A 25,709-nucleotide genomic window follows, 5' to 3' on the forward strand; every position below is an offset into this window, starting at 1 on the left:
TAATGTCATATTGTATAGTCAGAATAGTTTTTAAAGCAGAAAAAATTAACTTCTATAATTAAATTAATATTTAAGTATGATATTAAACTATGGCCATGGTATGCCAATAAATTTGATGGACACATTTTCTGGTCTACTTGCTAATTTTTTAAATGTAAACTAATAGTTTCTAGCTCTGCAGAATAACTCCCACTCTTTGTTATATTAATCTGCATTAGCCAAGGAGTTTAAGAAATGCTATAACCAAGAGAATCTATAGAGTTTTAACTCTTCTGTTCCTAAAGGTCAATCATACGCTGACCTGTACTGATTGCATTGTAGCCCAATGCAACTGCTACCATAGACAGAGAGACAGGGGAAGTGCTTTGCTGTTGTGACAAAGATTCAATCCACCTAAAGTTCTTCTTGATACACCCCATTGAAATTAATGGGAGCATTGCCATCTTGCACTGATCCCATTCATTTCAATGAGATGTGCCCAAGAGAACTTCCCAATTCATTGTGCCCTGAGTGTCCCAGCAGTTAAATATTGTTAAAGATTAGAGATTAATCTCATCTTTACTCTTTTAAATAATACTTAGCTGGACTTCAAGATTCTCCTTCAAGATTAAGTGGCTACTCTGCATCTTTAATAATGCTCATAGCAGACTCTACAGGGGTTCACACATGGAGCCACTAGGTTGCCAGCAAACATAAATCTTTTTTTCTGGTAAACGCCTGCCCTTGGATAAGACAACTTGGAGAGAGTAGGGCCTCTCTCATTTCATGCTGGGTGAAAGAGAGAGAGAGTTCCTTCCCTCTCTCTCCCTCTCTTGCTGAGTCCTCTAAGATGCACTCAGAATTTAGAGAAGGGGCCAATCTCCCACTTTGCACCAGAACCAAAAAGAGAGAGTTGCGCTGCTTCTGAAAGTGCCTCCAAGGCTTGGCACAAATCCAGAGAGACCGTGCTTTCCCCTCTATGCATGCTGGAGGACTCAGAGGAAGGGGAGAGGTAGGTTTGATAATGATGAGAAATAATGTCTGGCTTCCACGTTCCAGATCATGTGAAAGACTGTGTATGGACAGGTGTCTGTATAGAAGCTTTCCTGCTAAAAGCATTCATGCTGAACAGACATGGGCACTAGGAGTCGAGGCAAGTTAGTGTGCACAATGTTGGAGGCAGGGCTGGTCAGAACAGTCCTGCTCTCCACTCAAGTGTTAATACAATGCATGAGTGATACCTTTTCATGTCACTCAGGGATGGCACTGCAGTGGCAGCTCCATTCAAAATTTACATTGTTCATTGAAATGTCTGAAAGGAGCTCTGTGCATACACGTACACATGTGATGGGCTCTCTCTCCACCCAGTTGTGAACCCAACTAAATGCTGGTTCAGCCATTCAGAGTGGCCTGCTGCACACTCCTTCTGAGGTACGTGAGATTTGTCGTCAACTTTAGGTTCTTCCTGTCTGTGCCAAGCTAGCATGTCAAGGAGATGGATTCCTCCTAGTTGGTCCTCAGGTACTACCTTTGCAAGGAAAGGGACAATTTAACATCAAAGAACTTTCAAAAGGTGTAACACACCTTCTCCTTTACCAAGATACTACATTTCATTCCCCACCCCTGGGTTTCTGTCTCCCCTGCTGCAACCCAACTCCCCTCCTGCAAGCTCAGTCTACACTGGGCTATTTTGGGGCCTTCCCTACCAGTCCTTAAGAGAGATTTTCTCTATGTTTTGTTTTTTATTGTACTTTTCCATATTGTGAGGTTCTCCCAACCCTATTGATGCTCCCCTCTTGTGCATGGATGATGCCATTTTGGCAATATAAAGATGGGCACTCTGAGAATTCACTGTTAGAATTCTGAATTCACTATTAGTATATAGGATTCTCTTAGTTCTGATCAGAGCGACACTTTTCCTGTATCTATTTTTTTAGCTTTCTTAAGTAATGTAGGCTATGGTTCTTAAGTAATGTAGGCTACTTAAAATGGTGACAGGAAGACAGCTTTGCTGGCTGGGGCATGCTGGGAGTTATAGGACTTTCCCCATGTAAACCTGTATAGGATTGCACCCTTAGATACATTTTTGCATCCAGTAATGCAAAAAGAATGCTTTAGGCTACATGAGAAAGGATTCCTCTCTCTCTCTCTCTCTCTCTCTCTCTCTCTCTCTCTCTCTCTCACACACACACACACACACACACACACACACACACACACACACACTCTTACGTATTGTCCAGAGAGCTTTGAAACTGCACAGAGAGCTTTGGCTATTAGGCAGTATAGAAATGTAATAAAGAAATTGCCTTTAGAGATCCATCCCATTCCTAATGAACAAAGACATGAGTTACCAGAAGGGGAGAGGCGCAAGCAAAATTTAAAAAATAATAAAATGAAATAGTTTAGTGAGCTTCTGAATCCTGATGCCCTTCTTGGCGAATATTGCCTAAATTAAAGTTATTCATATATATTGATTTAATATGCACAGATTAGCTGTGTTTGCATTAGTAGTCTAATGTGTAGCAGCACCAGTTTAAGTCAAGAATGATTTGATGGTGCACCAATGGCCAGAACACAAACAGTGCCTCTATGTCCTGGGCATGTAGACAGTAGCCCGCACCTGAAGCTGCATGTTTGTCTGGGTGAGTTCTTCTGCTTTCTTTTCCAGTGACATCACCCAGACCTTCCTCTTCTGTCTGCACCGGGTGGCAGCGGCTCGATTTCGTTCCAGAAATTTCCGCCGCCTCTCGTCTGGATCTTCATCCACGACTCGCCTTCGGCGACCTCCAGTGGGCTGAGCTGGCTGTATCGTCTGTGTGGGCTGCATTTGTTGAGCTGCTGCTGATACCTAATGAGAAACATGACTGATTTTACTTAAGTAACCAGTGAAGGGATGACACCACACTTGACAGTGGAATAATAAAAGGAAATGAACTGCAATTAAAAATAAAAATACAGCCAGGCTATGTGCTTTGAATGGAGCAATTTTGGCAAGATATGAGAATGGCAGAAGTTCAAAGACTCCACCAGATGCCCTTAAATTACTCTTTGACTAACAGCCTGCATGGCCCAGGAGGATGTTTTGGAATGGCCTTTTTGAGTTGCAGCAGCAGGAGTAGGATTTTTTTTTTTTGCTCCATCTTATTAAAAATGTTTCATTTCATTTCAACAGCAGTAAAGAAAGCATTCAATTCAAGTGTTCAACATCTAGATCACTCCAATGTCTAGTATTAATCACAGGATGGAAGGAGCCTTGGGACCTTTAATTTGTTCATAATTTAAAGCAGTGTATTTTCTTTCGTGCTAAACATAGGTCTTGTTTACATGGACAATTATCCTGAGCTAACTACCCATGAATTTCCTTTAGCTTGGATATAAGAGCAATAAATAAACCTAAGACTGAAGCAAGCTAAATGTGGGTTGATTCAACTAACATTGAAAGTGTTCCAAATTGCAGGAGGAATATTTGTGAACTAAGGGGAAATTTAAATTTCACAATAATTGATGGTACACTTCTGTAGGGCACTGCAGAACTTCAGAAGGCAGGTGGCGGTTTCTCACTGAAAGCACCACCATCTCAATCTTCTCCATGGCCAGATCTACACCAAGCAAGCTATGACACTTTAAAAACAGTTTGAAAACTGTATATGGAATGTGTTCTGGGCTCCAACAGTTGTCACTACAGTTATAAACCATTTCAAAGCAGTAGTGTAGATCCTGCCCCTATTCATGCAAGAAAAAACATTTGGAAGAACAATTCTAGACTACCTTTGTTGTTGGCATGGTAGTTTTTCACACAGAGGTAGAGTAAGACATGGTACTTTCAAGCAAGCAATTTCCCAAATGCTGCTTGATGTGATATGGTGTCACTTTTTTTTTAAAAAAAAATTCTGATTGATTTATTAAATCTTTGTAAACCGCCCAGAGAGCTTCAGTTATGGGGTGGTATATAAATGCAATAAATAAATAAATAAATAAATAAATAAATAAAGTTAAAATACATGCAACCAAGAAGAATACACAAACAAATTCACTTAATATAGCAAGGTCACTAAAGAAATAAAGAAACTCGCTAGGTTGGATCAGATTAACTTAAGTCCTATTGATTTCAGTGGGTCTGTTCTAAGTCTGACTAAGTCTGGTTCCAACTCACCAATCAGAATCCTTAGTTTATCATGGATATGCATGTGGCACAAAATATCCTAAGTTTACTATGTAAGTAAAGTTGGATCTATACATTATATACTATACATAAGGCGTGTGTGTGTTTGTATGTGTGTGTATCATAGAAAAAAGAGAGTCATCTGTTCTTTATTAAAATTGAATGGATGTTCGCAGGGCTTCCGCATAAGAAATAAACAGAAACCATGGTGCCATAATGTCTGTGATTGTTATCACAGGCATCTCCAAACATTTGAACTAAGGTGACCACAGGAAAAGGAGGACAGGACTCCTGTATCTTTAACAGTTGTATAGAAAAGGGAATTTCAGCAGGTGTCATTTGTATGCATGCAGCACTTGGTGAAATCCCCTCTTCATCACGTTAAAATGCAGGAGCTCTTCCCTCTTGACCAGAAACAAAAGAGGGCAGGGCTCCTGCACCTTTAACTGTTGTGATGAAGAGGGAATTTCACCAGGTGCTTCACACATACAAATGGCACCTGCTGAAATTCCCTTTTCCATGCAACTGTTAAAGATACAGGAGACCGGTTCTCCTTTCCATAAGGTCACCCTAATTTGAACCACCCAATCTGGTGGTTGTGCCTAGAATCAATATTTTAGAACGACACCAGAGCACCTTTCAATTGCTGCTTGGTTTCCAACTGTTGACTGTCTGAGACCCTCCTCCAAGTGTCTCTTCAGAGGGAGGTTCAGAGATGGCAACAAGGGCGAGGGTATTCTTGGTGTTGGCCCCCTAATTATGGAACACTCTCCCCAGTGAAGTCCCCCTGGCACTAACATTGGCATATTTTTGTCACCAGGTTAAGACCTTCCTCTACTCCTATGATAGGGTTTTTATCGGGTCCTGGGATTGCTTATTATTGATTGTTAACATTGTTTACGTTTTTTGTATGTAAATGGTTGTTTATATTATGGTCCATCATTGTATTTTTAAGGTTTTAATTTTTGTGAACCACCCAGACAGCTTTGGCTGTGGGTGGTATAGAGATGCAATAAATGAAATGAGTGAATGAAATGAAATGATAATTCTAGGTTGTGAACAGGGGTGAATCAATCCCACATTTTAGCTTTCTTGTAGGGCTGTATGAATTGGCCCTCAATGTCTATCAACCCCATATTGGCTTGAGAAGGTTACATTGAGTAATGCCAGATGCTCTCTACAGCGGGGATATATATGCCGCCTCCGCAGCAACACACCTGAAAAGTAAAGGCCTCAAAGGTCTCTTTTAAGCTGTCAGCCTAACATCAAAGACTATAAGCAACACCTTCTGAGTCATCGAAGTTTTGTTGTTTATATTTCTGGACACCAACATCTTTGCACATACCTTTCTGCTTTCTCTCTTTTTATTCAAGCTATAAATTCTGTTTCTAAGCTCTGCTTCTCAGATTAACTCTCTCTTATATATACAAAACAACCCTTTCCATCCCTTAAATTGTTTTGCCTTAAATGAACAGAGGGCAAAAGAAAAGAAAAAAAGGATTGATGTGAAATGTGGTGATTCTATGGAGAATGTTAATTAGAAAGCTACAGGTATATCCTTGAGAATGATTTGAAGGTACCTGATGCAGTTCTTTCTAAGCTAAGCAGGTCAGAGCCTGACAGGTACCTGGATGACAGACAACCTGAGAACTCTGCACATGCTCTTCAGAGCAGGATGCAAATGAAACATGTAAAGTCAACTGGGATCATTAATTAACAGGATCATACCAGGGAAATTGTAGGCAGATTAAGTCCAGTTTGGATAAATCCCTTTCACTTATTTTACAGTAATTTTTCAATCAGTGATTCAAAGTCCCATGAAGAAATGGGATGCAAGTATTAATAAGGACCATGTAAGCTGCCTTGGCAAGAGGAAAAACATGGGATATAAATGTAATAATAAATAAATAAAATCTCTGGGTTATTTGAAATAGATCAGCAAGGATTTCTGACTCTTCAAAACAATGTCAACAACAAAATAACTCTCCGTCCCCAAATTATACTGCTGAAAGGAAGAAAGATGGGTGGGGTTGAAAACCAGGAGAGGAATTTTATGCAGAAGAGCAGAGAGCTCAGTTCGGTTTTGGTACTAAACTTGGAACACTGTAATTCTGAGTGCATGTCATTCACACTTGGATCTGGTTGGTGGATCTCAGGGTTCCAGTATATACATAAAAATGCAGATCCTGCAAGCCTGAAGCCTGTATATTCTTGATGGAGACAGCAGTATGTGATGACAGAGGGTCCTGGAAGATTGCAAAATGTGGGGCTACTAGGACAGTAAATTTTTTTTAAAAAAACCACAGCATTTTATCCGTCTATAAATAAATTTTAACTTGGTGTTTTAAATTTGTAATTTTGCATTGCTGTTTTTATCTGGTAGAGCTTTTATATTGTATTTTATATTATGGTTTTATACTGCTGTTTTATACTTTGAATGGTTTTAATTTTTGTGAAGCGCCCAGAGAGCTCTGGCTATTGGGTGGTATAGAAATGTAATAAATAAATAAATAAATAAATAAATAAATAAATAAATAAATGTGGTCACTAAATAGCTATTGTGTCATTTGAAAGACACTGACCATTTTCAGATGACATGCTAAGCCATGGTGGTTAAACACTTTGAGCTATACATTATGGCTTAGTGTATCGTGTGAACCATTCCTAACCATGGTGGCTACATAATGGTTTAAACTAGGGTCACCATACGGAAAGGAGGCCAGGGCTCCTGTACCTTTAACAGTTGCATAGAAAGGGGAATTTCAGCAGGTGTCATTGGGATGCATGCAGCACCTGGTGAAATTCCCTCTTCATCACAACAGTTAATGCTGCATGCATACCAATGACACCTGCTGAAATTCCCTTTTCTATACAACTGTTAAAGATACAGGAGCTCTGGCCTCCTTTTCATATGGTCATCCTAGAAATATAAAACAACAACCTAGTTGGCTCAAACATCTTCTGACTGGCAATTCTTCTGAAAAATATTTCAATATTAAAACAAACAAATACCTGAAAAATGTGTGTAATATATCTGAATCAGGCCAGCCAACACAAAGGAGAACATCTGTCACACACAAAAGGACAATCTAAATGACGGGGGTTTGCCTCGATCCCTGATCCAATGTGTTCCTTCTGTGCTTTATAACCCAGTGCTAGAGTTTTAGTCGTTCATTTTAGCAACCCATAATTCATTAGGCTCGGCATGGCTGTTGAAAAGTTTGAAATTTAATACAGGGGCATGGCATAAAATAATCAAAATTATGGCAAAGGGGGGAAACTTGGCTCCTAGCAATTCAGATCATGCTTTGGTTTTGACATGAACCTTGAAACTTAAGTATTTGGTTCAATAGAAAGAGTTGGTTAATAATTAGTAAAGTGTACCATAAGATTAATGTGTCTGCTGAAGCAGTCTGACCCCCAAAGAGGCCAGTACTGAGGGGAATTATAGATGGGTTTGGAAAGTAATAACCTTATGTTTATTACTCACTCAAACCATCTTTTATCCCAGTCAATGCCCTCTTCAAAAAGTGTCATTGCTTTTGTGTTCCCAGGAGGGATTCAAACTGTTCTGTTGTCCAGGGAACTACCTGACCTATAGAGCTTAAAATTTCCATTTGTCCTCCAAGCAGCACTGCACAATGTTTTTGAATGAATAACTCTTCTAAACGTAATGCAACGTTTGAGCAATTCTATTTAAGCAAATAGGACTACTCTGTCACAGGTGAGTCTTAATAATAACCAGTATGCCTTATTTTATGCTCCAGTGTGTGGGTTGGATCCAGATATAGTCATACTTTGCATACTCCCATTGAAATCAATAGGACTTACACTGGTCATGACCGGCTTAAGTCCCATTGGTTTCAATGGGCCTATTCAAAATATGACCATGGGCGTGTCTAGACAGGGTGATATCCCAGGGATTGTCCCTGTGCATCCTGCATTTGATACCTGCATTTCCACGGGATATGGCCCTACACATTTTTGGATGGTTTTTCCTTCAGTCCTGAGGAGGATCCTGAGACCGCGGGATGTGTGGGCAGCCATCCCAGTATAGTCCCTGCTCCTCACAAGTAAACACGAGGAGCCAGGAACTGGGCACAGGGCACGGAGCTCTGCAAGCACTCCGTGCCCATGGTGGTGGTGGGGAGCAGGTTCTTTGGCCAGTGAGCAAATGGTGAGAAGTGGGCACGGACACACCTTCTGGTGGCAGTGGATGTGGCCATGTCCGCTGACATCAGGGGCATGCATGGCTGTGCCACTCGATGAAACAGCAAGAGGGAAGGCGCTTATGTGTCCCAGAGCAGAAGAGAAAATATTCTCAGGTGCCTGAAAAAAAATAGTTTATTATGCCCAACGTATTTTGGAAAGGCATTTTGGAGCATTTTAAGCCTGAAGAAGCATTGGAATGATTCTTTGCAGCACATTTGGAGAAAGGTAAGTGGCCCCCAAGGAAGGAAGGTCCTTCCCAAAATGCAATGGGCATAATAAACGGTTTTTTCCAGGCACCTGAGAATATTGTCTCTTCTGTTTTGGGGCATGCCCACTTGATATCATATGGTCCATAGAGGATTAGGAAGAAGGTCCATACTCCAGGAAATAAAGCCAGACTGCTCACTTGAGGGAATGATACTAAAGGCAAAACTGAAGTACTTTGGCCACATAATGAGAAGACAGGATACCCTGGAGAAGAGGCTGATGCTAGGGAAAGTGGAAGGCAAAAGGAAGAGGGGCCGACCAAGGGCAAGATGGATGGATGATATTCTAGAGGTGACAGACTTGACCTTGGGGGAGCTAGGGGTGGCGACAGCCGACAGAAAGCTCTGGCATGGGCTGGTCCATGAAGTCACGAAGAGTCGGAAACGACTGAACAAATAAACAACAAACAACAACCCCTGATTTAGAACAAAATAATAAATATACTGGAAGGAGTAATACTTGTTCCTGAATATGCTATTGAAGGATACTAACAGTTTCTCGCTAAGACTGAAAACTTAAAAGCATACAGATAGAAATACATTCCATGGAAATAATTGGGATTTTATTCCACTTAATTGCTATAATTGCAAAAAGGGCAATCTGGATGTGCCAACAGAGTTCAGTGTATGCATTGGCCTTTCTGATAGAGTTCCCTGTGTGCACAGAGTGATAGAAGGAGATAGGTGGAAAAGTCCTTTAACTAGTTTCAGGGCTACATGTGTGTTGCTTCTTGCTAGATGGGGAGGTGTCTACGAAACATGGGTAGTGACAGGTTTTACAGTGTTGATAAGCTATTTTGAGGGATGGAAGGACTGATTCCAAGCACTCAAACTGTCCCTTTCCCAAAGAGCGTATCAGCAAAAAAGCTTATAGCATTAACCGTCCCTTTCAACACCTGCTACATACACAGGCTTCTCTGAATTAGGGACAATGTATTTTAATCATTAATGATAATTTAAATAGACTACGTTCATCTTCATTAACAGGGTGCATATAGTCCCTGCTTCTTTTGTTAAGTAGCAGGTATCCAATATACAGTATCCCTCCTTTGGGTCAAATGCAACCTTCAGATCCATCCCTTGATTCTTCACTTTCTTCTCTCTTTGATATCACTTATTACTTCCCTCACAGTCCCAAAACTTCTAATTTTGGCACTATGTGTAACACATAAACAGTTGTTTATGAGGTTTTTTTCAAATTTCAACTACCATCTCCTAATATATGGAATGTGTAATCTACTTTACTCCATTGCCATGTTTAAATCTTCACTGCATCCTCGAGTAGGTGACCATATGGAAAGGAGAACAGGGCTCCTGTATCTTTAGTTGTATTGAAAAGGGAATTTCAGCAGGTGTCATTTGTATGCTTGCATCACCTGGTGAAATTCTCTCTTCATCACAACAGTTCAAGCTGCAGGAGCTCTGCCCTCTTGACCAGATACAAGAGAGGGCAGGAGTCCTGCAGCTTGAACTGTTGTGATGGAGAGGGAATTTCACCAGGTGCTGCATGCATACAAATGACACCTGCTGAAATTCCCTTTTCAATACAGCTGTTAAAGATACAGGAGCCCTGTCCTCCTTTTCATACGGTCACTCTATCCTCGAGAAAAATGTTCATGCAAACTTGCTTGCTTTTTCACATCTAACCTCAGCAATGTTTAATGTTTAATCTTATATTGAATTTGGTTTAAACTGTAAAAACCACGAACAACTGGCTAACTTTGACCCAGATATTGTGTTAGCTTGATGCATTCTACCCCATTTAGATTTGATTTGAAGACTGTTTTCCTGTATGACGGATTCTCACCATAAAATGTTTTATGGTAATGGGCATGCAGGTTGCCATGGTATATAAAAACAAGCCAGATACATGGTCAAATTCTACAAGCAAACATCTGTGAAAGGATGAAAAATTTACAGCAAGACATTTGAGCACCTCTGTACTTTATGCAGCAGACACTAATTCTGCTGGTGCAACAAACACATAATGATTTGGTGGGATACCCAGTGGGAAACACTGATGTAATCCATGGCAACTGTATCTGTTGCATAGCATGCAAAGTTACCCTGGAATATACCCATGTTTTTATAGTTCTTTAACCTGAAAATGTGATCCAAAATGGTACAAAGAGACATTCTTATATATTTGGGAAAATGTACACAAACATGGAAACAAACAAACCAACTCATAGCTTGATAAATGTTAGAGTCAGGTAGTATAATGTCCATTTGGATTATTATATATATGTAGTCATGTCATATCGTAAGATCATCTTCAGGGATCCTTCTCTGTGAACCCCTGCCAAAGAAAGTAAGGTGGATGGCTACCAGGAAAAGGGCCTTTTCTTCCGTGGCACCCTGGCTATGGAATGAGCTCTTCAGAGAAGTTCACCTGGCGCCTGCATTGTACTCCTTCAAACGTCAGGTGAGGACCTTTTTATTTCCCCATTATTTTAGCCTTTTAATATCCTAGTCTTTTAGCCCTGCTGTTTTAAATCTGTATTTTAAATCTCTGCATTGCTCCTTGGTTTTATTCTAGTTGTACTTTTATACTGTGGTTTTATATTGTAGTCTTAAGCTTCCATATTTTATATTTTACACTGTACCTTATGGTTTAAATTTTCGTGAACTGCCTAGAGAGCTTCAGCTATTGGGAAGTATATAAATAAAATAAATAGATAAATAAATGATACAATGTCCATTTTGATGTGTGTCTCTCTGTGTGTGTGGAAATGGCAACATTTATAACTGTACAAAGAACTTGAGAGAATTACAATCCACATAAAATACAATGCAAACTTTTGCTTGTAAACATTTGCTTTCAAAGCCATACTTTCACATTTAGGTTCTGAGGAAGCTCTACCTGTGCTTGCCCGCCTGTGTGCAGTGGCGGATGTGGCGAGGTCTGATGATGCGCTGGGTGTGCGTGCAGGTGTGAGTGAGAGTGGTGGTGTGGGTGGTTCTGCTGGTGATGTGCTTGAGGATGAGGATGGTGCGCTGGGTGCTGATGCTGGTGTGGGTAGGGATGATGAGGTGGAAGCGTCTGGTGTTGATGCGGATGCGAGTGCATATGATGATGGGCTGTCTGTTCCTGCCGGGAGCTCATCATTTCCATCATATGACCCATGGTGTTCATGTTTCCATTTGACATGCCTGCAGGATGATGAGTCAATGCTGCCTTCAACCTCTGCAACAAGATGAAAAGAGCATTTAAAATAAGTTACACCAGTCAGGGGCTGTTATGGGTTGCTAAGGTTTGTGGCACCTGTTTTCAATGGACAAAAATAAATATATGAGGTACAATCTAGCCATGGTTAAAAACTTCCAATTCCCATGAAGTTAAGGCCTCAGCTAGATGAGGGCGTCGGAGGGAGGCGATCTCGTGATTTTATGATTGCAAGATCGTCGCCCTGGTTTACACGCGGTGCGCGACATCGCGGCTGCCGTTTTCTTCTTAAGGAGACGGAGCTCATGAGCACTCATGCACAAATCATATTTTTTTAAAAAAATATATTTTTCCCGCTCCCCTCACAACAACCCCAATGAGTACAGAGCTCCTGAGGAGCTTTGTGCCCCATTCACGGGTCCTGGCTCCTCACGGTTACTCACAAGGTGCTGCGACAAACCGCTATGCCTGGCCGCACATTCCGTGGTCTTGGGATCAGCCCAGGACTGCGGAAAAACTGAGCTAGAAGGGTAGGGCAAAATCTGGGGAAATAGCGGGATCATCCCTCCATGCCGCCGGGATCCCCTGTGCATCATGTGGACACACAGGGATGATCCCGGGGCAACCCCCAGGATAAGCCCTCGTCTAGCCATGGCCTAAATTAAGCAGATCCCTAAATGTCTGTTATTGATACCAACAAAACTTAAATGTGCTTAACTTGGACTGGGTTAGCCTATACCTCTTAAGTAATTGTGCTGTCTTTCTATGAAGAAATACCCCAAATATCTAGCCTGAGAGGTTTTGGACTTTTCTACATGATGCTATTAACCGGCCACTTTACCGAGGCTAGATTCATTACAGGATTAAGATGGGCCCCTTTACCCACTTTTTTCCCCTCTGGGGTGGTGGTCTTTGTCCGCATATCTATATGTTCCATTACACAACCACTAAGTGGTGCTGTGGTATAGCCAAATTGTGCAAATATATGGAGGGTTTCATGGCGCCCTTCAGGATATACCAACCTTTCAAACAGGGTGCATCAAAATCAATTATTTTTTTAAAAAATTAAAAAATTGATTTTTTTTAATTTAAATCGGATTTTTTTTAAAATAAAATGCTTTTTGAGGGAAAATCTATTTAAACATAATTTTCTATTTAAGATACATTATAGTCCAAAGGTTATTCATCATGAAATAAGGGTAAGTTTTTAATTATGAAGAATGAGCCTGTTTAAATTTTTTGGTAAATGATTTCCATTAATCCATTCACAATGTCATGCTCTTCGAGAGGTTTCTGTAAGATTATTTTTCTCCTTCCAATTTGGATAGCAGAAAAGTTGTCCAAATATGAATGATTAATCTATTAAATTGGAGATAGTTCACCTCGCAATAATTTCTTAATTATCAATCTATGATGTGTTTCTAATAGTATAACCAAATCAGTATTTTTTTATATAAAACTAATCTGAAAAGTTGCTATTCTAAAAATGAAACCTTCATCTGGTTGTAAATATTAAGATTATACCAGCAAAAATGAGTCTTTGGTAACTCTGAGTTTTGTAAAATATAGCAAGGAAGAGTGCACTTTTTTGGGGGGGGGAAGTCACATGATTAAATTGAGTATTTCTGCATAGTGATTTAAATCAAATCCACCCTGCTTTCAAAACACTAAAAGTTTTGCAAAGCAAGGGACAGGGCCTGGAGGAGGAAGATGTCATGTAAAGGATCTACAAACTATGTTCAATGAAGAATCATGAATGCACTATAAATGTCTTATGGAGAAAGGCTCTTTGAGATGGGCATCAAATATTTCACGCCTAAAAAGAAATGCAATGTTTGTTTCGTTATCTCAATAAGTTTTCAGTTTCATGCAGTATCTGCTAGCATGATAAAGAAATAGAGCAAATGTCTCCAACAAATTACTGTCTTCCAACTCCTTTGGATATTTGCAGGAAGCAGTGAGAAAGAGCCAAAGAGGCCCCACTTCACCCCACACTTCTGGATATTCTCTATAGCGAAAGGTGGGGAACATGCACATCCTCTGGGGGAAAATAACAGGAACAGAGCATTGATAACCTGACCAGTAAGCATGGGTAAACCTCAAAAAAGTTCTTGAAAAATTGATGGATCAATCAACTGACTGATCGATTTAAAAAAGCACACCAAACTGCGTAAAGTATTTTGAGTAGAGAATTCTCAGAGGCAAGTCAAAAATCAATTTTAGAAATAGAATTCAATGCAATGTCATTGAATTTAAAACAGGTGATCTTATGCAACCTTATTGACCAGGTTTGGATGACACGCCATGGCTCATCATAGCTTATTTAACCATGATAAACCACGGTGCCCAAGTGCACCAAATTGCTCATGCAACCCCCACTTGTGGCTTGTCAGGTTGTGTGAATGCAGCATATGTGGGTTATGAGAGGTTTCACACAACACAACCCCTGAGTGGGGGTTGCATATTCAAAATGGTGGACGCATGTGTCCAGCACCATAGTGGGTTCTCATGTCAACTGTTGTGTCATTATGAAATTTAAACAAGGTTTTGCTGTATAGCACTGTCCAACTGGACCCCAATACAAACATAAATTTAGATCCAAAGAGCCATTAGTGGAAGGAGAAAATGTACTTGTGCTCTTCTGTGAACTCTTGCATATGTACAGCTATTGGAACACTCCTTGCAGTGTAGCACCATGATTTATAGGAGTTCTGTTACAGCCATGAAACAAGGCAAATAAGAAAGATACAAATATGAACTCTAGTGGCCCATAAAAATTGCACTAATGGAAGAACATTTCTGGATTTGGAGTTATCTTTCTTTTCTACTAGTTTGGAACTAGACTTCAGTAAGTAGAATATTTTTTTCCTAGTTGAATAGCACTTTTGGATCCAAGTCATATTTACTTAGGTGTGATATTTCTTAATTTGCCATTAATTTTGAAATAAAACTCCTAGGGTGACTTACAATGATAATTTAAACAATAAAAATACAACACAATGAAAACAGAAAAAAAATATTCTTTCTAAAAAGGCTCTTAAAAGTTAACTAATAGAATGCTACTATCAAATTTTAATCAAAAAAGGTGTTCTAATTATTTTTGTTATTATGTATTCAACAAAGTCTTCACCTATAAAAAGCTTAAATGGCTCACTTTTACTATTTCTTAAAAAGAAGAGGTAAAACACTTTCAGTTCCTTATAAAGATTACTACAAGGGAACAAGGACTTAACACATCTAATTCCTTAACCGTATTTCGAGAAGTCCCAGTTAGAAAAATGTTTCATACACACACTTTTTTTAAAAAAAATGTTTTAAATATCTTCAGAAGATTTTGATCTATCTCTCTTTTTGCTTATACTGAGGTCCCACTGGGCACACGCTTACATTATTCCCCTCCTCCCACAAAAAAATGGCATAATACAACTACATAAAATCCCTATGTTTAAAATTGTATGTTTGTTATTACATTTATTTTAATTGCCTGTGTTGCAGGCATCAAAGGGCATTTGGTAAAGCATTCATACTCTAAATGCAATAAGGAATCTGGATTTTGTAAATACATTTTAAAAACTTCAATATTTTGAAGCACCATTTTTGAGGGTTGCCCCTGCTCACTGCTATGCAAATTTCCCCTTTCCCCAAACTACAGAAACATGAGGACAGAGGATACATAAATAACTCATCCAGCCTCCCTCAAATATCTGGGGAGGTTCTTTGTTTGACAATGTCAAAAACTAAGCAATAGTACCTTCCAATTTCAGAACCGAAGAGATGAAATTTAACAAGTTATCAACTGCTTCACATAAGCAGTAACTTTCAATGTTTTCATCAGACTAGCAAATTAATTGTTAGCATTAAGGTAAATCAGTGGTGAACAGACTGAAAAACGTGCTGAAGAAATCAAACATGTAATGAAATTTCCAGTCGAAGGGTGTCTTAATTTTTTTTATGTTACCTTATGGATTTCAGTTTTAACATAGGTGAAACATATGTTAACATTCTAAAGTACAGCTCTAACTTCACTTAACTAATTGAGGAAGAATCCATTCTCATAGTAATTAAGAAGAAACCAAATTATTACACTCCTATTTTTGAACAAGTACAGCTAATTCCATTTCAGATGGAGACATAAAGTGATCTTTTTCCAAACTGTTTCCTTTCAGTTCATATGATCAAATATCCATCCTGTTCAGTTGTGCTGCATACATTTTATTAATGAATTCCATGCTTTAAATACCATGCTTTAAATTTGAAGAATTCACTGCATGCATACAAGCCTATGGCTCTCAACCAGAATGATACAAAACACAAGTGTTGATAAAAGTATAATATGTAGATCTTGCTCCATGAATAACCTTTAGATTCTCATTCGGTTTCGATCACTGTTCAAAGTTAAAAAACCTGCATTCCTTTTCACCAACAAGTTATCTCCCATATTTTTGTCTAACCACCATTCAAACATTGTACAGCATACATGAAACAACCACTTAACACAAATAATCATTTTCTCCCTCTTTGCCAGAAAACCTTGGGTACAAAGGAATCTTCCCTGATTTACTTCTTGACTTTGGCTATTGCTACACAATTATGATTAATACAGAGATCCGCAGAACATTGTCAAATGCTTTGAAGGCTTGCAATGGTGGGGAGTTATCTGGTAGGAGTGGAGGTGCAGAGGAGGCAAGGCTAAGATGGGTCCATGATCAAGAAAGGCTCTGCCAATGAAGTAGGGCTGAAGAGATCAAATGCAATATTTTGCCCATTCAGGGCTACCACATAGCCCCTTTTGTACGGAAAAGTAATAATAAAAAAGATCTAGATAAAGAAAGAAGAAGGAACCATCCCAGACCCTAAGACTTTAGCAACCTACCATAGTTTATCAATAGGTGTAATACAAGAATCCAATGCAAGCAAGACATACTGAGATTTTCACCAATTACGATTAAGGTACTGCAAATTGTTAAATTTAACATCAACATAGATTCTTCCCCCTCTAGCATTTATATGCACAGGATTATTCCCATCCTTGGCTATTGGATGGTATAGAAATATAACGAATGAAAATACAATAAATAAATCTTGAAAAGTAGCATTGTGATGCCCTGATTGGAATGGAATTATCTCTGGCTTTATCCAGAACTGATCTAGATCAGCCAGTACCCATTTAAGTCAATGGGATTGACTAACTGGGTTGTACCATGTTTAAATATCCCTCCTTTCTCCCTTTGCCCCCTGAGATCCAATTTGCACCAGGAAAGACATACATGGGCTCAACATGATCATGCTGCTGCTGAATGGAAACCCTTTCAGCCGACAACCCACTTGTTCTAAAAAACAAATGAATAAGTCCAATGCTTTTGCTATCAGTGTCTGTAGGTTATCTATCCCAAATTAAGTGTCTGAAGGAAAGAAGAACCACAGCTATCAAAAAAGCAAAACATTATCAAGAAATTCTAATTCATCCTTACCTCCATTATAAAAACCAAAACGCATCCAGCTTTGCTGTCCTTTTTGCTTACCGTGACCCCAAACAGAAGACCTCTTCAATTAATTTTTAAATATGCTAATTTTTAAACATGAACACATATTCTGTCAGGACTGCAAAATAACACAGGATGGTAACAGATGAAATACACCAAGGAAAGATATAGGAAAATACACCACTATAAGTCTTTTTCAAGTAAGGCATTCTTTTTGAAAGTAGAATCTGCTGAATGAAATGGGTTGGACAACTACCATTATGTTGGTATAGGGCCAGTAACATGTTATATTAAGAGTGTTTATTCAGTCCAAATATAAAACTCCCACAAACTCCTAATTGCCAGAAATTTTATAAATGGTGACTATTAGTCTCTAAATGTGCCCACGCACTGTTTGTCCAAATGGTTCTACTTTGATGGTGAAGTGCATCATTTGCCATTATGAATGGGATATTTCTCAAACCCTCTCCCCCCACCACTGTTTCCCCAAAGTGTCAGGAATGAAAAAGATCTTAATGTGTGAAGGAACGTCCTGCCCAAAATGCACACGCACAACTATTAAATGTTGTGACTTTGACTCTCAGAAGAATACATTATTCTGTTTTCTTTCCATAGACCCTTCAACCACGTCTATTTATTTGAGATTGCAAATCAAGAAAGGCAGCGAGAAGCTTGACGTGCAGCTGGTTTCTGTCAATAGGGGTCATTTCTATTTGGTCTGTATACTTTACAAGCTCCTTGTTCACTTCTCCCAATGGAGGATGGGCCAGCTGCCCTGGATCCAAATCCTGGTAAGAAACCAGCTATCTACCTCATCTTGTCCCAGAGCGGCAACAGCAATTGCCCAATCCCAGTTTCTCTTTAACTCCATGCTTGGATCAGCTCTGTATTGACAAGAGTGTTATACAGACCCCACAAGGCATTTATACACATATACAATGGCACATTGTTCATTAAAGTATCAATGCCTTTGCTGTGAATGAGAAATATTTGTGGACCCCTCCCCTGTCCACAACTCAAGTCTTTAAGATCAGTTTTAGAGCTCCATCACACCAGTGTTTTATCGCACTCTCATCATGCCTGGTTTGTGTTTTTGCAATGCGGTAGTCACTGTACTGCACTCATCTTGTCTCTTCCCCTCCCCTTTCCATCTTAATTTGGAGCGGGGAAAGTCTGGTTTAGTTTCTCCATACACAATAAAACCGCTCATCCCTCCCTGTGTATTGTCATCCTCATGCTATGTTGTTTTTGTTGGGGGTGGTCCTGCTGATGAAAGCTTGCTGAGTCTGTCGGTTGAACAAACAGACTCGTGCTGAGCTTTATGAGGGGAGTGATTAGCAGGCTGTGAGAACAAAGGGGTATTCTGTTGCCTTCCCCTTCTGTACCTCCTCCTTCTCTGCCATTTGCAGTTGCAAATGTGGAGCTTGTAGTTTCTCCCATTGCTGCTCCGCCTGCTTGCCAATGCTCTCCTCATGAGGAGGGTGGAAGCATTAGTGAGTGCAACTCCCAAGTGTGGCTGATTCACCCTCCACCAGCCCACACTACAGGAGGTGCAACTTTTACCTTCCTCTTGCCGTGGGAGTTATGTCTGTGTGTTGGGGTGCGGGGAGTGAATGACACCCCTTTTCCAACCTGCCCCCTCTCTGGATCTGATCAACATCTTCCTAGAATGATCCTCCCTTGTGCAGGGAGGGGGGGGACACCACAGCCAATTTACTTGGAAACATGAGCCCTGCATTTCAACAGGGTTAGTTCTGTTGTACCAGGCTCAGTGCTCTCGAGGAAACAGGCACTCAAGACCCCATTGCATTGGGCATCGCAGTGCGCGCAGCACATCCTTCCAGGCTGCAACCCAGGAATTAACCTCACTGAACTCAATACGATTTACTTCTGAGTAGAACATGCATAGGCTTCCACTGAGCTGCTCTCAGGTTACTTTGAATCCGGATCTGGTGTAGTTCTGATATATGAAGGTTTAGGCTGCAATCACTCTGACCTGGGAGTAATTCTCATGGATTTCAATGGGACTGAGTAGACATGCAATAGGATTCCACACCATACATTTATCAGGGGAGGGGTGAAGGCAACCAGCAGTCACAACAAATGAAGTCAGGAGACCTCCATCAGCAGAAACAGAGTAAGGGGAGGGCTTGTTGGTAGGGGGGGAGGCAGATGAAGACATTCAGAAATTCCAGGATTCACAATTTTTCTCCCAGCTGCTGCTGTCCATCACAATGTCACAACCAATGAACTGGAGGGGGAAGGAGAAAGGGCGCAATAGCAGGAGAGCAAACAAGTGAAAAGATAGTTCACCTGTATAGCGACAACCGTGAAAGGGACCAACACTTGCCATGCTCATGAAACGTAGGTCAAAATCATGGGTGCATACTAAGAAAAAGAAGTAGGTGTGATGGAACTCCAAGATAACATTTAAGGCCTTTAAGAATGACCTGAAAACTTGTAACATTGTAGGTTTGCTGTCTTCCAATGTGAGGATTTGTTTTTATCTCTGTTTCTGAGCTGCAGTGTTCCCCACACCCGAAAATATGGGCATACTAATACCGACCTCTCTTATAAGCTGTTGTAAGGATTACTGAAATAATGTATATGAAATATTTTAAACAATAGAATATACTCTATAGATTCTACTTAGTTTTCTTTCAAATGGGACTTGCAACTAGGGATTGACATGTAAGATGAATGTCATCAGATACAGAAGCAGCACAGGAAGAAATCTTCTTCCGTGCTCCTCCAACTAATTCTTTATAGGCAATCCACATGAAACTGCTTTTTATAAACCAGCATTCCACTCACATTCATAAAAATGTAATTCATCTCTATCCAGCCATAGAACTGAAGATACTTAATGACAACATTTCAGAAATGGATAGAACTCTTTATGATGGCGACATGTACAGAACTGAATTCCTCATGAGAAGAAAGTGCCTAACGATTTCAAAGGAAGGAAGAGTGTCCCAGAAATCCACATCAAGGTCTATGTTTTAGTTTAGACAGTGCCAATTTGCTAATCCTTCTAATTAGCCCCAGGCTTGAATCCCTTATGTCCTTTAACACAGAGGGATATAGCAGATGGGGAAAATACCTTGATGATACCCATGAATTGCTAGGCTACTAAGAATGGGAATCAGGGGCCTTTGGGATATGGATGGGGCTTGTTCAGTCCACAACATAGGAAACCAAAAAAAGCAAAAGAAGAGGCAAAGGCTCAAAACGCTACTGAAAAATGAATCTTTATTTTTAGTAGTAGTTCTTGTGAACTTTATTCTTGGGCCTATGAAGAAGACTGCCACCAACTGAAACACACTGGGCATTTTATTTGATGACTAGTTGGTCAATATGTTCAGTACCATTTTGTGGCTTTCTCCTCTTCTTTTGTTGCCTTCAGTCCATAATGCAATCTGATGTGGATGGAATTGCTCAACAATGTTGGCAAGATTCTAGTGGTACACATTAGCCTTATTCAGGTGTTCCTTATCCAGGTAGGCTAAACAGGGGAGGAAGGGGAATGTGCTAGCCCCAACCCTGCCTTTCTGATGGGGTCTATAATTCTATCCAGTTCAAGAAAAACTTCAGTCATGTTGGGTAAACCATTCAGTGTTTTCAGTGGTGCTGGATGCTGAAGTGTGAAAATTCCTACAAGATCAAAACAATCTTTTTAAAGTGACGGCCATATCTTGTAGTAACAAAATAGAAGCAATTAACTGACTAATGCAGTTACCCATTTTCAGAAGTACCATCTACAAAAATATCAATTTCCTGTCTTGTTTGAAGGCTTATTATTGGCTGTCCTGCTTCCCCGTCCAGCAGACATCCATTGAGCAACCTTGGCAAAATGCTTTGAGGAACAGAAAGTACAAAAGGAAGCTGGCGCAATCCATTCATGTCAAAGTTCCCATCGATTCTAATGAATCTAGATCCCCTGACCTCTTCCATTGCGAGAGAATAGCCCACACACCCGAAAGGGCAGTCCTGGAAACACAGAAAGAGTAGCCCAGAGACAATGAACGATGGGCAACCCCTGATTTCAGCCCCTAAATGCCAGCCACTTTTGAATGGATGTTTCTGCTTTCATGTTTAACTTTTTTTTTTTTGGTATTTTGTATTTTCATTTGTTGTACACCACTCTGATATCTCTTGTTTTATGAATGCCCTAAATAAACAAATAAGAAAATTGCAAGCATAGGTACAGGTGCCAATATAGCCTCAGTCAGCAACCACTGGGGCCACATCTACCCCTGGTGACATATCAACACAATCCCATCGTGGTGACACTATATCCCTCTTGTGCATTTATACCTCATAGCACAAACAATTACATCTGTTGCAGTTTTTTGGATAATACGGAATAAAAAGCTGGAAATAACAGTAGAAAAGTGGTATACGGAATACGGAATGTGCTGAAATTATTATCAGGGCACTTCAATATTGATAAAAAGCACTAGTGTAGATGTGGCCTGGGATGCAGTCATTAGGCCAGGCTCCCCCACAACCGTGGGCCTTCAAGTTGTGTTGGACTCCAACTCCCGTCAGCTTGAGCCAGCAAGGGCAATAGTCAGGAATGCTGGGAATAATAGCCAAAAACATATGGGGAGGGCATTAGGTTGGGAAATGCTGCCCTAGGCCAATTCACTGATCTGGAAGGAATCTTCCTGAGGCCTTTGCATGCAATGTCCCCCACACCCACTGCCAGAAAAACTGTAGGGCTCTGCTTATTATGTGGAGATCCCTGCCATACAGAAAGCAGAGACAACTTCAGTTTTTGTTGTGTGCGTGTGTAACCCTATCACAGCAACGCTAAAGCTGTTTGGCATTAAGCAGAGATACAACTGGAGAAAGCAGACACGGAGGCATTAAGCCAGCAAACCACATCACACACCCCATTCGTTTTAGCAAGTATCTTGTGTGCTTAAGCTGCGGCAACCTGGGATCTGAACACGTCTTGCCGGTGGAACAGATGATCTCTTTTTCCCACAGAATGTTTGCATCTTACCACAGCCTACAAGTTTAATAATCTAGTATCAGCATGGCCAATAAGTTCCTACTCCCATGCGGCTACTTCTCCTTGGAAGACGGCCAAAGTAGAGAAGACAAGTTGTGGGAGAGGCAGGTTGTGGGGTGGGTGGGTGTCAAACAAACCAAACAAGGGTTTGGTTGGGAGGTTGGGGTGGCTAATTCTTGTCTAGTTATTTTCCCTCCTGCAGCTCAAGCAGCGAGATATAATTTATCACAGGTTCTGATGGCGTTCCAGCTGGCAGCAGAGAGAGCTATCTGTTTATTAATTGGATTAGTCTACTTATTTATCGGTGGAGGGCTGAAAAGTGCAACCACAGGGCAAGCTGTGCCAGTTTCTGCAGCTGGACATTCAGGAAAAATGAGGAAACTGCCTTTTCACCCCCACTGCTCCGAGAGCGCCTGTCCACGGCTGCCTTTATCAGATGCCTTTCATGCGAAAGAGGCTGACTGTGGAAGAACCTGGAATGTTCTTCCACAGAACATTCTGTCTGGAATATGACAGACAAGTGACATTCCTGTGCTTTAGGGTAGAGGTCTAGTAAGGTGTTTCTTTCTCAAAAAATGCACCCTTAACCTTCCTTAAATGTACGGAGAAAAGACCTCAATGGGGGGGAAAGAGTTTAAAGAACAGAGAGAAAGAGAGAGAGGGAGAGGGAAAGAGAAAAGGAAACAGCTAGGAAGTAACTTATTTCCTTTAGGCTTCTCCAACCATTTTTTTTAAAAAAACTTTTCAGTTTTCTATCAGTATTAGCCTTATCTTAGCCCAATGCAGTGTCAGAATTATGATATGCAGTCCCCACATCATAGATGGAGGGGGCAGCTCTGCAGCAGTGGGGAAGCCTTAGGACATGTCTAGATGGGGCGATATCCCGGGGATCGTCCCTGAGCGTCCACATGACGCACAGGGGATCCTGGAAGCAGGGAGGGATGATCCCTTCCTTACCCCGGGATATCGCCCTACCCTTAATCCCGACTCATCCCGAGACCACGGGACGTGTGGCCGGCTGTCCCATTTTTGTCCTGGCTCCTCACGAGTAACCGTGAGGAGCTGGGAACCGGGCATGGGGTGCGGAGCTCCTCAGGAGCTCTGTGCCCATCGGGGGTGGGGAGCGGGAGGTTTTTTCTCTTTCTTTTTTAAACCGTTCACTTTTTTCGTAAGAGCGCTCCTGAGCTCTTTTTCGATTAAAAAACAAAAGGTCGGGCGTGATGTCTTCTTCCTCTTGGGACATCGTGCACTGCGTGTAGACTGAGGGGGAGGATCTCGCGATCATCATATTGCAAGATCATCCCCCTACACCTCCTCATCTAGCCATGCCCTTACTCAGTTCAGCACTTACAAAAACAACAATATAAAGTAAGGATGTCGTACTCTCCTCCAGGGCTGAAGACATACGGAGAACCTATCCTCGAAAGAATTAAATGCCAAGGACCTTTCAGAAGCAAAGGTGCACAAAATTGTGGGATGTTGCTTTGGGGCAGGGGGCATCCTTTTTGTAACTCCTTTTTAAGTTACCAAGCTTGCTGAATTGCCCTGTGGCGTTGTGATATCCACCAGCAGAATGTTTCACTTTTGAGAAAATTTTAAAAAATAAACTCTTATGACTTTAAAATGGCAACAAAGAACCTCATCAGACAGGGGAAATTTGTGTTTCCCTACCATTGCTTTGCCTCCTGCTTCTGTCCCACAATAACGATGAACAGTTTCCTCTTTCTTCACACAGGAAAGGAAGAGGAAGCAAGCAATGACCACATGGCCCATTCAGGGGGCATTTTTATCATGCAGCTTCTTCTTTTTTACAGCAGGAAATGGCAGCAGGTAGCATTATAGTAAAAATAATAATCAGATTTTCCAGGTCTTATTTTTCTGACAGAAGAAAGAGCAGAAGGAGCAGGAGAGGCACTGGACATGGACATCATCATGAAAAGGAAACAAAGCCCTATGAGGAGAGACTGAAAGAACTGGGCATGTTTAGCCTAGAGAAGAGAAGATTGAGGGGAGACATGATAGCACTATTCAAGTGCTTGAAAGGTTGTCACAGATGTTAATATCTGGACACAGATGTTAATATCATCTTATTACCAGTCCCTGTTGATGGGTTCTTTGCTTTTAGTACATTTATGTTATTCACTTTCTCCCCGCCCCCCCTTTTTTTTTTACTGGTACTGGCATTTGTTTAATGCTTTAATGTTGGAATTATATTTATTGTTAATTGCTGTATTCTTATTGCTTCTATTTTGTTTTATATTTTATTTTGTATGTCTAAGAGAACGTATCGTATAAATAAAGTGACCAACAAATATAATATACAAATCATTATAATGGCTATGTCTTAGTACATGTCTTAGTTGCTTTTCATTTATGTTGGTGAAAACACTCAAACTCTTGGGATAGGGCAGGCAAAATACAAACTGGACCATGAATCATTAAAGTTTCTCAGAAGTAATAGTTTCCCTTTCTTGCTGCTGCTCATAGAAAGAACTGGTCAGACTGTGCCTTCTCCATCACACACATGACCATGATGTTCTAATTTAGTCTTTAAAAATAATCTTTACTGTTACAGATAACATTTTTATTTAGACTTTTAAATGGGATCACACCAGCAAATACCTGAATGTCTTATGAGTTGGAATCGGAAGAATAATCTCTCTCCACAGTTATGGATATCACTGCATTCATTTTAGATCTCCAGTATTACCCCCACACATGTGTTTCATATGAAAACCTGCTTTTAAACAAATCTGCCAGCAAACTTTTATATGGCTGGTATTACAAAAGCCTTCACACAAGAATAAGGCTGAACACCAATAGGCATTTCCATTACAGATTAGCTTACAGGGTTTTAACAAAGATATCATCCAAGACTGATTTGCTCTCCCTGTGATCTCTCCTGTTCACTGTCTGTCTGTCTGAGGCCCACCTTTGTTTGTTTTTCTGAGGGTTTTTTGTCCAAATTATTATGAATCAACAGTCTGTATGACACACAACTCTCTTATTATTTAGGGCACACATCAACAAGATTTTAGAAAATCTTCGTTTTCTCACTGCAACCATATTGAATAGTTTTGTGCAAATGAAGCTTATAATTACTCATATAAATCAGCCCAATGTGGTATTTCTTGTGATCTCTTTCAATAGCCTCCCTTGAGGATAGGAATCCCATCTGCTTCACTCCATTCAGGCTAATTGAAGGGCACTGACTTTTCAAAATGGATTCGCTAATGACTCCATTGCACACGTTCTCAAACTTTGTCACAGGGAGCCTCTTCAAGTCAAGAAGTCGGGGGGGGGGAGAAGAGCTGGACCGTTCCCAGATGTGATTCAGAGTCACTTCATACAAGATATACACCACGTGTAGAGGAACTGCTACAGCCATCGTGCCTGTTCCAAGCAGCAAAGCCTTTTG

General features: G+C 40.5%; 1 protein-coding gene across 1 annotated transcript in view; it reads right to left on the bottom strand.

Annotated features, from left to right (window-relative positions):
• CREB5 (cAMP responsive element binding protein 5) overlaps positions 1-25,709 on the bottom strand; it is a 305,685-nt gene that overhangs the window by 4,213 nt on the left and 275,763 nt on the right. Inside the window, exons 10-11 of the mRNA XM_063128793.1 lie at positions 11,486-11,809; positions 2,603-2,830 (exon numbers count right to left, since the gene is read on the bottom strand). Coding sequence (XP_062984863.1) covers positions 2,603-2,830; positions 11,486-11,809 — 552 coding nt within the window. The remainder of the gene's footprint in view (positions 1-2,602; positions 2,831-11,485; positions 11,810-25,709) is intronic.

This window comes from Elgaria multicarinata, chromosome 1 (assembly GCF_023053635.1).
Source record: "Elgaria multicarinata webbii isolate HBS135686 ecotype San Diego chromosome 1, rElgMul1.1.pri, whole genome shotgun sequence".
Lineage (NCBI taxonomy): Eukaryota > Metazoa > Chordata > Lepidosauria > Squamata > Anguidae > Elgaria > Elgaria multicarinata.